At 28.8% G+C, this 14093-nt stretch overlaps 1 protein-coding gene across 1 annotated transcript; it reads left to right on the plus strand.

Annotated features, from left to right (window-relative positions):
- Positions 1–329: 329 nt before the first annotated feature.
- On the plus strand, positions 330–11937 carry LOC122859871 (putative uncharacterized protein DDB_G0274435). The gene is made up of 2 exons (XM_044163553.1): positions 330–372; positions 11102–11937. Exons 1-2 carry the CDS (start codon positions 330–332, stop codon positions 11935–11937), a joined length of 879 nt encoding a protein of 292 aa, XP_044019488.1.
- Positions 11938–14093: the final 2156 nt, after the last annotated feature.

Consider the following 14093-nt stretch of genomic DNA (forward strand, 5'->3'; position numbering starts at 1 on the left):
ACACATTTGAAACAAGCATCATTATCCAGTGAAGATGGAAGAATTTGCTTTTCTTAATGATGATAGTGATTACAATGTTATTTGTTCATTTATTTATTTAATCAATAATAATTAGTGTGGTATTTTCTAATATAAATTATATTTATTCATTGTAAAATATATTATTTATACAGATTTCATGGATTAGAAGGGTAGAGTTAAAACTAAAAAGGCTGCATCTTTATAATAAAAGATACGAAAAGCAGAGTTTTGGTAATTCCAACACCAAAAGACAATACATCTGCAACTGCAACTTTAAAAAATTCAAAACCACTGTATGTCCATCTATGATGGATGTTACAGGTGTTAAAGATCCTGACAATAATAATCAAAGTAAGGGTGCGAACTCACGACAAGCTAAAATTTTCGCTTATAAACATAGCAGCTATAAAAATAACCAAAAAGTAATTAAATTCACTAAATTATCACTGAATTAACTACTATTTACTGAATTGACTGCAAATCCGTGGTGTCTCTCCGTGACTGCAGAACAAGCTTCACACCGCCAAGCTTGTTCTAAAATCACGGATTCGCGATAAATTTAGTAAATTTAGTTACTTTTTGGTGATTTTTATAGCCGCCATGTTTACAAGCGGAAATTTTCGCTTGTCATGAGTTCGCACCCTAAAATTGATGTCAAGTATTGGTTATTTGATTGTAGAAAACCTTTAATTTTCGAAAAAAAACTGTTCTTGAAATATTTCCATGTTAAATAAAGTGTATTTTATATTTTGTTATTTTTGGCTTATTAATATTATTTTATTATTGTTTTATCAATTATCGATATTTTATATATTTTTCTATTGTTGTCAAGTGTATTCAATTTTAGAGCTGTGTGTTCACACGCAAGTTTTTGCTGCAATGCTTTATGCTTCATGAATGAGTGCCCTCACCGGTAAGTTTTCTCGCTCACTGACGAATCGAGTCTCCGCTCGGTCTCTACGACTTCACAGCTCTATGGTGTTATTTATTTTTTATTAGCAATCTACAATTGTAGCTACGAACAAAAGTATTTAGAAAAATGTGAATCGTGTTCATATGCAAATGTTTCCTTGTCAAACGAATTTATGATAAATCTTTCAATACCAAATAAAAATAACACATCCACTTTACAAGAAACTTATCGATCAATCACTATCATTGTGGCACGAAGGGGTTGGTACATGTGTCGATTGTTTTAGATCAACGAAAATTCTAAGAAAGATTGAAGTCCTCAAAATTAATGATATCATTGTTTTAAGTCTACTCTACATCAATAAATTTAAATGGTCAAGTAAAAATGATAATTGCTTAATCAAAGGAATACCCACTTCTAAAATTCACATTTGTGGTTCTACCAAGAAGACTAGAAAGAAGAAGAGTCAACTCCGTACATTGGAAATGGGACAAAATATGTCCTGTACCTCGAGCTTCTTAGATTTGCCAATTTGGCGCTGATTGGGTTCTACGTACAAAGTTAGTTATTTTGTCAGTTATTTCCGCAAAAATACTAGCTGGATAAAAATTTATAATTTGTTCGTTGCTAGCAAAAACTGGTGAAGTAATGCAAAAAATGCTTACATATTTTTTTTTTTTAGAACGAACAAAAATTAATACGGATGGTACCAAGTAATTTTATATACTTCTTAATATTATAGTTTTTTCTATCGAATGATTGAAGGACTTTACAAAAAGATGTGATATCTAAACAAAAAAAGAAACACAGTTTTTTTTACAAAAAGGAGCGTCAAGTATTCGAAATCCCCACTAATTATGTGATTATAGTAATTTTATTTTATATTGATATTTATTAAATTTTTAGATACAAAGAGATATAATACCAAAATAAGTCAAGAAGGAAATATTTAACGCATATAATTAAGTCTTAATCTTTGACAAAATTTATACTTGACCCCGCCCGGTTTTTCCCAAATAAAATTTAAAGACTTTCACACTAATGCAGATCTACTGAAATTTAGTAGTCGTTCACTTTCAACATAAATGTATGCGCAGTCACAACCATGCGACTTTATTATAGTAGTTTCATATAAAAAAGACAAGAATAGAGCGTGACAAGTGTGATTTTTTTGAAGAAATCTATGAAAAGTATTTGAATTATATTAAATTAATGTCTTAGAGCTCAAACGCACGACAAGCTAGCTTTTGCTTGTAAACATGGCTGACGTAATTCTGAGTGATCTAAGCATGCGCAACACGTAAAATTACTAGAAAAACCACGATGGCTGGGAACATATTACTAGTTTCATGGGAATTAGGACGGCCATGTTTACAAGTTCGACACAACCCAACTTGTTGCGCGTGCTCAGTGCACTCTACAAGGCTTATCGTGAGTTTAAACCCTTAGCTTATTAGCATTGTAACTGAATTTATTTAGATTTTTTGGTGGTATCTGGGAAAATTGCATAGTGGACACCACCTTTTACACTGTAAAATATATATTCGGCGCTCGTGTCATATTGTGTCATACGCATTCATTATTGAATTGTTGATTGACGAAATAAGTATATATATATATATGTATAGAGGTATATATATATATGTATATATATATTTTTAAACACGCCGGCAAGGTAACAAGATTGTACGCTGCCAGTCCTAAGCCTAGATAAAATGTGAAGGGTATATGTATATAATAATGGATAATTGGAAAATACCATTAACTCTGTTGTCGAGACGTGTGTAGGCTTTAAATTTTATTTGGGAAGAACCGGGCGGGGTCAAGTATAAAATTTTGTCAAAGATCAAGACTTAATTATATGCGTTAAATATTTCTTTCTTGACTTATTTTGGTATTATATCTTTTTGTATCTAAAAAATTAATAAATATCAATATAAAATAAAATTACTATAATCACATAATTAGTGGGGATTTCGAATACTTGACGCTCCTTTTTGTAAAATTGTTTATCATTCAATTTTTGATGTGTAAACATCTTTAGACGCGGGTTGGGTATGGAGTAAAAGGAAAAAACAGAATTTAGACTTCAGATCCGGTAACGGAACTGGGCAGGAATCCATTTTCTGTCAGTCTACTTTGCGCCTTGCAGCGCCATGGTAATCGGTCGGTAACTGTTACCACCAGCTATTCTGTAGTATAGATGAATTTAAATGCGATCGCGAGTATTTATATATTTATTCATTTATTATTATATATATATATGGCTAGATACACGTGAATTTTGAGGCCAAAAATTTAATTCACTTGGAATATTTTTTTATTGTTCTGAAGCCAAAAATATTGAATACGTATTTTTTTTTTATTTTCCAAAAAATTTTGACTTGTGATTTTTTTTAGTTTTGATTTTTAAGGATTTTTTAAGAAATGTACCAGCTTACTCAAAAACTATCGACTGAATCAAAAAAATTAGAAATAAAAAAGTTTAATTTTTACTTATAGTTTACGAAAAAAAAACTTTGAAAAATCGTTTAAACAATTTTCCCACCATTAATTGTTAAATGAACAATTGAAATCAATTTTTCTCAAACTTGGACCCGATTTTTTTTTTTTTTTTTTTATTAATAATCTTTAAAATATACGAAATTTTTGAGCAAATTATAGGTTCACCATTTTAATAACTTTTTGAGATACGAATCAATAAAGAGTGGGAAACACGGTCCGCGTGCTGTCTCTCATAGAAGTGTATATCTATATATAATCGAGCGGCACACAGGACCATGTCTTTCAATCTTTATTTATTCGTATCTCAAAAAGTTATAAAAAAGGTAAACCTTTAATTTGCTCAAGAATTTCTTATATTTTAAGGATTATTTATTAATAAAAAAATTGGGTCAAGTTTGAAAAATATTTCAATGTTCATTTAACAATAATGGAAAAAATGTTTCAACAATTTTCAAAGTTTTTTTCAAACATAAGTAAAAATTTAACTTTTATTTCTAATTTTTGATTCAGTCGATGGAGTACTATGCATCAACCATCAAAATAAAAAATCATTTTGAAAAAAAATACGTATTCAATATTGTTGGCTCCAGAACAAGAAAAGAAAGTATTTCAAGTGAATTAAATTTTTGGCCTTAAAATTCACGTGGATCTAGCCATATACAGAGTGTCCCATTTTAATTTATCAATGGATTTTTTTCGAACAATATAGCTTAAATTGTAAAATGTTTCAAGTAAAATTTGTAAGGTTTGGAGGGGGACGAGGAAAAAAAAAAAAAATTCGAAAAATCCAAAATGGCGGAGTTCCCGGTATGAACGTAGTTTTTTTAAATGGATACTGCATTTTTTTTTGCACCAAAACGTTTTCTACATCAAAACTAACACTTTTTATTTGAAAAATTTTTCGATAAAATCACTCTTTTTTCGGGCCGATTTTATCTGTTTATGGATTTTCCTGAAAAAAAATGGCTTTAATTAAAAAATGATATTCAGAAAAGTTGTAGCGCCCAGAAAGACGAAAACGAAAAAAAATCAAAATGGCGGAGTTAGAAGCATAAACAAAGTTTTGAAAAAAAATCGATTTTTCCGGAAAATTTTATTTAGAAAAAGTGTTAGCCTTGATGTAAACAGTTTTTTAATAAAAAAAAATTACACCCAACCTCGAAAAAAATGTTTATACCGGAAACTGCCATTTTTAAATTAAATTTTTTTTTTTTTTTTTTTTATGTTTTGTCTTTTTGAGCACTACAACTTTTCTGATGTCACGTCTTGGTATCAATATGATAAATAAATTAATTATTTAAATATTTAGTAAATTCAAGGGCATATAAAAGATTGAGTAAGCATGTAGATTTTTTTTCTTTTTACTTTTTCATAATTATTTTTATATTTTTTTAGCAAAATCAACATTTTACCTTTTTCTCACATATTATTTTTTATTTTAATTTTTATTTTCTCAAGCCGTAGTTCAAAGTCACCTTAGCTACTCGATATTTTACATCCGTTGACGTTACAAATAATTCTCTAAGTAAATTATTAAATGCTGACTATCGTGGGACAGGTGAAATATAATTGGCTAAGATGTTTCCACCTAAGATCATCCCTACTTTTTAATTTCATTTTATTGGGAATTATTATTTTAGAATTGAAGGAGCTTCACTCTTGCGACAACTTTTGTTTGGACAATATCTAAATTAAATTTAAATCAATTTTATGGAATCAAATATTAATAAATAAATAATAAAATCAATTGAAGTTTTTCGTTTCTAATAAATAAAATGTTAAAGTGAATTTAAATTAAATAATCTTTGTGCTTAAATTATTATCTTTCGTTTATAAATTGACTCTTCCTAATACTATAAAATTATTGACTGTGACATTTCTCCGGGGTGTTGTTTTCTGTGCTTCGAGTTTATTTTACCGTTTGGATTATTCGAGACTACAAACATCAACAGGCGACCATCCAGATTGACACGCTCTCAACAATTGTTTCGGATTATTCTTACATCAAGGTACATCTACTATCATACACATTCCCTCCTAACCCGTTACCCTGTAGGGAATAACAAAACAAGAGGATTTTATAAAAATAAGTTAAATATCAGGCTCATTAATTTGTATTATTTTCAAATTATTATGATATTATTTTTCTAGTTAAACATTCTTCTTTTTTTTTGTTATTTCATAGAAAATATAAATTAATTAGCCTGGTACGTAACACTAAATAGCATTTTTTAATTAAAGCCATATTTTTTCAGGAAAATCCATAAACAGAGAAAATCGAGTCGAAAAAAAAAGTGATTTTATCGAAAAATTTTTCAAATAAAAAGTGTTAGTTTTGATGTAGAAAATGTTTTGGTGCAAAAAAAAAATGCAGTATCAATTTAAAAAACTATGTTTATACCGGAAACTCCGCCATTTTGGATTTTTCGAATTTTTTTTTTTTTTTTTTCTTCGTCCCCCTCCAAACCCTACAACTTTTACTTGAAACATCTTACAATTTAAGCTTTATTTTTCGAAAAAAATCCATTGATAAATTAAAATGGGACACTCTGTATATGTGCGGTTGTATACATATATATATGTACAAGTTGCGGTTGTATACATATATTAATGTACAAGTTTTTTATTTGTATTTATTGATTATGCTTGCATTTGTTAGGCGAAGTAAAGTTCATATTGTACATATATATACATGTATATGCAAGTATTTTTCATTCACAAGATTAATATACCTATTACTATTGTTTATATATAATTTAATATTTCCTAAACTTAAAACAAAATATTGAATTATTATACAATAATAATTTATTTTTAATATTGACTAATTTCAAGTTTCAAAAAAAGAAAAATAGACATTGATGTGTTAGTTTGAAAAAGAAAACTATTATTGTAATAGTACAATAATTTTACAATATAATTTATTTATACTTTTTTAATCAAAGTAAAGGAAAAATGGTATACCTATGATAAATATATATACTTATAATTATTAAGTTTATTATAGTCTCTCCTTATATAAAAAGGACAGTTGTCATCGATCTTCCGAATATTTGATTGGTTATTTTCTTTCTCAGTCACTCTTACACAAATTTTTTTTTTTTCGTCGTCAGGGAAATCAATAAATTACATCATTTATATATTTTGAAATCAAGATTCGTTATTTTAGTATTTGACAGATTTCTGCTTGAATTAAAATAAGTATTTATGTTATAACTTATAATAATTATTTTTTTTTCTGATAATTAATATAGGTATATATATAATACGTATGGGGTAAGCAATACGTATAAAGCAAGTTATACGTATGCGGTAAGCAATACGTATGAGGCAAGCCATACGTATGAGGTAAGCAATACGTATCAGGCAAGTCATACGTATAGGGTAACCAATATGTATGAGGCAAGTAATACATGTGGAAAGAGCGTGATTGTGATAATTATTTTCGAAAAACTATTTTTCATCGTTATTAAACGCGCCAAGTGATCTCGTGTATTAAAAACGGTACTTTTTAGTTTAAAAATAATTTTTAATTTAAACTAAAAAGTACTTTTTTTAATAATAATATTACGTATGAAAAAACACAGTGATATTCAAAGTTTCAATATCGATATTATTATGATTCAACTATATATTATATTTCATCTGTCGATATGTATTGATTTTAAATTATTGAAGTTCGTTTAACATACTAAACGCGAAATAGTGTTTGTAAAATATAGTTTGGGAACTATCGAGGTGCTGTAATGTATGTTAAACGGCATAAAAAGGTGAAGACATATTAATATAAATAAAAATAAAAAAATATTAATAAAAACAAATACAAATCTATTATATCGACACTTTCAGAGGATATTATCATGTCCCTGACAACATGTTTTTTTATTCAGTTTTTATAGAAAATTTTCTAACGATTACGGGAAATATACGGAAAAAGTTCCTACACAGAAGCAAAGTGGTTAAAAATGGGGTTGAAGAAAGGAAAAAACGGCTATTTTCCGGTTATATATCGTATAGTTATTAAAATATTGATTCATTCTAAAATTTATTGAAATTAATCAATAAAGCTCGTCAAGGAGAAGAAAATGTGTGTGTGTTATTGTACGCACAGGGAAGTGAAACTTCTTCAGTAATTGTAACAAAGGGTGATTGAAGGATTCCTCGCTGCATTATTATATTTTAAAATAGCGGTCTTTTTCGATTTTCTTTCGAGTCAACTTATTCGTTCATTTATTCATTGTTAATTATGAATCTAAAAAAATATCCGGAAAAAGAGTTTAAGGGAGTACCTCCATCGATTAGTTTTCTTTACAATTGTAATCATGAACAATCTAGTATGAGAAATAATTGAGTCTAAACAAGTGAACTTTTTACGTGGCTTAACATTGGAGGTATAGGATTTTTTTTTTATTTTTTTATATTTTTAGTTCTAACAAAAAAACGGTTCTTACAAATTTGATAAAAAATTAATATGTCAAAATTGATATAACTTAGAAAACTTTGGATAAAAAAATAAAACGCTTGAACTTTCTAGAATCAGAGATATTGTTAATTAAATTTCCAATTATTTTTAAACAAATTGATTATATTAAAAAATGAAATAAATAAATAAATGCATATTCCAATATTGATAATCTCAATTTACAACTAAATGAACAGCTGTCACAACAAGCATCATAGATTCACACAAACACAAGTACACATACAAGTTGGACGTAATTTATATTATTTTAGAAAAATAAAAAATATAGTTGACTTTACTTTTTTGATGACTCTCCATTTTTTTATCTTTGAATACATTCTACGAGAATCATTTTTTTGTAATTTCATGTTGAATTGATATTCAAGTTAAAAAACTGAATGATGACGTCAGCTTACAGTCCTATGATAGTATTGAATGATGAATGAATAATAATAAAAAATTAATATTTCGAGTGAATTTATTGCTGACAAGAAAAATTTTCAGGAGTCGATCTAAAATAGAGAATATTTTTGGATAATTTCCGAAAATTTTCTTTAAATTTCTGAAAAAATTTTATTGCATATTTGGTTGACTCCCGAAACTTGGAAAATCTACTTTACCATCAGTCGGTAAAGTAGAAATCTTCATTACCGATCGCGATGAAAGTTTCATGTGTCATCCGAAATTACAATAAAATTTTTTTAATTTTCATTTTAATTCCGAGTTACAGCAACATCCAATTTAAAAATATGTATGGGGCATTCTGAGTCACTTCAGCTTTATGCAGCCTGAATTTTTTCGGAAACTTTGTGACGTATTTTGGCCGGTAAAGTAGAGTGTTTTAATGTTAATTCTCTTCTTTCATAAAAAAAGCCCCAATTTAAATACATGAAATTTTTTCCATAAAATGAGGTACTCAATCCACGTAACATCAATTAAAAATTAGAGTGGGCCGAGACGTTTAAATGCTTTTTTTTTTTTTTTTTAATTTTTTTTTTTTTCAAAATATTTTGAAAAAAAAAAAAAAAATTTAAATTTTTAAATACAAAAAAATAAAACAAAATTAAAACATATCTTGGTAAAATTTCATTTTCGGCGTATTTTAGAACTAAAAAGTGAAAAATTTCAATTTTTGACGAAATGTTCGTGAAATTTTCAACTTTTTAGTTTTAAAATATATTTAGCTTTCAGGCTATCCCTCTTAAGGAAAAGATGTAGGTGCCTGATCCAGGCTTGATCAGGATGTGATAGAGTTACTTGAATAGGGATAGCCTTACGATATCCTGATCAGGCCTGGATCAGTGTTTAGGCTATCCTGAACAAGTTTCTACTCGGGATACTCTGAAACCATTTGAAAAATCACCAATTAACACTGTACCACAGTCAGTACAAAATTCTAAATTTCCTTGTCATGGATGTGGCAGTTTTTCACATTTCATTAAAGACTGTCCAAAAAGACCAACATATTTTCAACCTTAAAATTTTCAAAATCGACGTCAATTCGAAAAACCGCCGATTCCCATAAATTATACACAGTGTCAAGAGAACGAACCTGTAGAGCAACCTTTATGCTCAGAATATTGTCAGAATTCTTGGCAGATACCGGGGCAGCAGCAAATGTAATAAAAATAAAATGTACTGTCGGATTACCAATTAGAACTGTAAACGCTAAAATTATAGGAATTGATGATAATCCAATAAATTGCGATCAAGAATGTAAAATAACGATTGATGATGTCAATCACATCTTTCTTATCGTACCTGACAATTTTCCATTAGATGAAGATGGAATTGCAGGAAGACTATTTTTAGAAAAAGAAGACGCAATTATTCTTACTAAACAAAAACAATTATATTCAATAGAAAAAGCATAAAAATATTCAAAATCAATCCAACATATTCAACAGAAAGAAGTGATCTATTGAAAAAAAATACAAGATTAGATCACGTTCCCAATGTAAAAGATGGAAACGACATTTAGGAGATTATTGACTCTTTTCAATATGTTTATTATTTACCAGGTGATCCATTGCCATGTACACAATTGGCAAGTCATTCAATTAATACAACTGACGAAATACCTATCAATGTAAAGCAGTATAGATACCTTCCTATACAAAGTGAAGAAATTATTTCTCAAACTAAAGAAATGTTAGAAAAGGGAATAATTTAAGAATCATACTCTCCGTATAACGCACCTTTGTGGGTTGTACCTAAAAAACGTGATGCTTCAGGCAAACAAAAATGGCTGATAGTTGTCGATTATCACCAATTAAACGAAAAAACGCACTCAGATGCTTAACCATTACCGAATATCGCAGAATTTTTAGATCAGTTAGGTAATGCCCGATACTTTTCTGCATTTGACCTAGCTAGTGGATTTTATCAAATTCCAATGAATAGCAAAGACCGTCATAAAACAGCTTTTAGTACGCCTAATGGCCATTACGAATTTTTGCGCTTGCCTCAAGGGCTAAAAAATTTTCCATCGTCCTTTCAACGATTGATGGACTCCATTTTGAAGGATTTAATCGGAAAAGGTATTTGTTTCCTCTATTTAGACGATATTATCATTTTTGGAAAAATACTCCTTGAACACAATCAAAAAATGCGAATTTTTCTAGAACGGATACAAAGTGCTTAATTAAAATTGCAACCTGACAAATGTGAATATTTGAAACCAAAATTACAATACTTGGGTCATGTCATAACAAAAGATAGCGTCAAACCAAATCCTGAAAAATGTAAAAGTGTTAGGGAATTCCCTACGCCCAAAAATCAGAAAAATGTTAAACAATACCTAGGTCTGTCTGACTACTATAGAAAATTTATTCCAGCTTATAGTTGGAAGGTCAAACCTTTGACTGAACTTTTGCAAAAAAACACTTTGTGGAATTTGGGAAATGAACAAGAAAGAGCCTTTTCAATACTGAAAGAAGAATTATGTAAAGAACCTATTCTGGCATACCCAGACTTTTCACAAGAATTCATACTGACTACAGATGCTTCATCTGTTGCATTAGGTGGGATACTGTCTCAAATGAAAGATGGGAAAGAACACCCAGTTTTATATACAAGTCGAACATTTAATAAAGCTGAAAGAAATTATTCACCTACTGAACGCGAGTTGAAAGAAATTGTTTGGTGCGTAAAACATTTCCGACCCTATTTATATGGTTGCAAATTCAAAATAATTACAGATCGTCGAGCCCTAGTATGGCTAATTGATCTTAAAGATCCACATTCTAAATTATTTAGATGGAAGACAGAAATGGAAGAATTTGAATTTGAAATTATCTACAAAAAGGGTTGTTTGAATACAAACGCTGATGCTTTGTCTCAAAACCCTATCTTAATGTATCAACATAATGATGAAAACGAATCAACAGAAACAGCATCAGAATCTGAAGAAACTTTAGTAAGCAAGAAAAGAAAGAAAAAAGCATCTGGCCCCTCTTCGAGTAAGAAGATCGACATGGATGAAATGAAAGAAAAACGTTTACAGAAAACTAAACGCAATAGAAAAAATCTGTTCGGTCCTTCTACGAGTAGAAGGACCCGATCAGATTATGAATCAGAAGGTGAATCAGAAGAAGTGAAAGGTTATCAAAAACCTGAAACACTTCAATCAACAAACGTTCCTTCAAATCAAAAAGAAGAACAAGAACAAGAACAAGAACAAGAACAAGAACAAGAACAAGAACAAGAACAAGAACAAGAACAAGAACAAGAACAAGAACAAGAACAAGAACAAGAACAAGAACAAGAACAAGAACAAGAACAAGAACAAGAACAAGAACAAGAACAAGAACAAGAACAAGAACAAGAACAAGAACAAGAACAAGAACAAGAAGAACGAGAAGAACAAGAAATAAATTTAACAATAGGAGTATCTAAAATAGGAAAGAATTTAAATCTGACACATTTACCTATACCCGAAGGCAGCGTAGATCATTTATTAAAGAAAATGTACCCAATTATTTTGACGTTCATCATGAAAAAGAAACGAATGAATACCACGTTATCATCGGAGTGAATACTGGTACAAATATAGAAGAGTTAGAGAATCTACTCACTGAATTATTATACCTTACTATTGGAGAAGAATGTAATGAAATCCATGTCGATCACGAAAACTGTGTCACACGGCAAAAAAGGAAAAACCTTTTTAAAAATGGAAATGCTGTCGTGTATTTACACAATAAAGAAAGAATTATACCTGAAAAAGAAGATATCCAAAATATATTAAAAGAAAATCATGATAGTCCTATTGGAGGTCATGGAGGCATTAAGAAAACATATTATAGAATTTCTGAAAATTATTTTTGGAAAACTCTACGTAAAGATGTAAACAATTGAGGGTCTGGATGCAATAACACGTCGAGCGCTCGAAGACAAGAAAATGCTATGTTGCTGTGGGTGGAAAATAAGAAAAATTAAAATTAAAAATTTAAAAAAAAAAAAATACAGTCGTCGATAAAATTAAAAAAAACATATTTTTCTCCAAATAAATTATTTACGGAGGTGGGATAGGCGCGAAGCGCCCCACCTAGTATTGCTTTCTGTACACTTTTTAAGAAGACCACTCATAGTTTTCATAATAATTAAGATAGACTGTTCAATGAAACAGTGTTCATATTAGGCTCAAATGAAAGATTTTAGCAAAAGCCACAGCCTCTGATAAAAATAAAATTGTTGAGATAAATAATGAAACTATAAATTACAAAAGAAAATTTGAAAAAAATATTCAAAGGGAAATATTAAGAAAACTAAGCAAAATTCATGGATGCGAAAATTTGACAGAATAAAGTACGGAAAAAAAATTGATATTATTAAAGGTCGTTTTTATTTTTATTTGTTAAATTCATTTATTTATTCAACAAAAACCAATATCTGTTTTTTTTTTGTAGAAATTACACAACTTCTCTAAAAATCATTTTACATGTTTTTTTTTGGTTTTAATGGATTATACATGCCAAAATCTACAACTAAAGTTATACTTGGAATTTTTTCAACAATTATTTTATTTATAATCAGCAATTGTTTATAGAAAAAACCTGAGTAAGTTCTTTACACAATGAAATAAACCACAAAAGAGTCATTTCTTGAGCATTTTTAACCATGTAACTTGTAGAAAATGTTTCAATGAATTTTTTGACGATAGTACGAGCTCTTTTAATTGATTAGTTAATTAATAAATAAAGATCTAAAAAATTACGATAGTCGTTATTTAATAATTTTTTTAAAAGTTGTCGAAATTCAGCGGCAGATAGCAGCACGAAATTTTAGTGGTTTTCCTATAATTCCCTAATGTTCCCTATACAAAAGCATATGAGTGTAAAAACTGAATGACAGATAGAGACACTGTTTATTGACAATAAAAGCATTATCTTTTTTTATCATAAATAATTGTAAGGTTAAGAGTTTAATTATTTAATTTTATACATATTGTGTGTATCGGACCAAAAATGATGTACCCAAACGTGCCATCCCACCGGAGTTTAAGAGATTTTCAATTTCCAATTGGTAAAAGACTAAAGGTCGTCCGTTAATGCATTTTTATATGATAATTAGTTTACGGGATAAAAAATAAAAACGAAATTTTTTTTTTTGAAAAAAATACTTCTTTTTAATCATATAACTCAAGACAACTTCTTTAAAAAGTAATAAATTGACTTGAAATTTCGATTGTAGCTTTATTATAAGCTACCGATTGCAACAGTATAATCAAAAAACTCATTTATTTATATTGTTTAATTTTCATTTTATGATTATTTAATGTCGAGGAAAAATTCAATTTATCTAACTTTGAATGAAAAAAGAGTCCGAGAAATTTAAAAATTGAGTAACTTGTCAGTGGCAATATTGTTGAGCAGTATATCAAGAAGTTTTTTACAAATTTTCAGATATTTTTATTAATTATTTACTGAGTTATTAATTTAACAACAAATTACGCGCATACTGTTTGTATTTATATGGATATACAAACGCGCGAACATACGCGTTGGCGAGAGAATGACGATCGCATGCATAGCCTAACGGCAGCTCGCAATTTGTTGGAATTAATAACTCACTAAATGATATTAATAAAATATCTTTAAGCTAAAAACTTCTTATACATACTGCTCAGCAAATATTGCCATTGAAAGTCCTGTGCTCGACTACCAACAGTTCCAGACAAAGTGAGCAATT

This window comes from Aphidius gifuensis, linkage group LG6 (assembly GCF_014905175.1).
Source record: "Aphidius gifuensis isolate YNYX2018 linkage group LG6, ASM1490517v1, whole genome shotgun sequence".
NCBI classification, from domain to species: domain Eukaryota; kingdom Metazoa; phylum Arthropoda; class Insecta; order Hymenoptera; family Braconidae; genus Aphidius; species Aphidius gifuensis.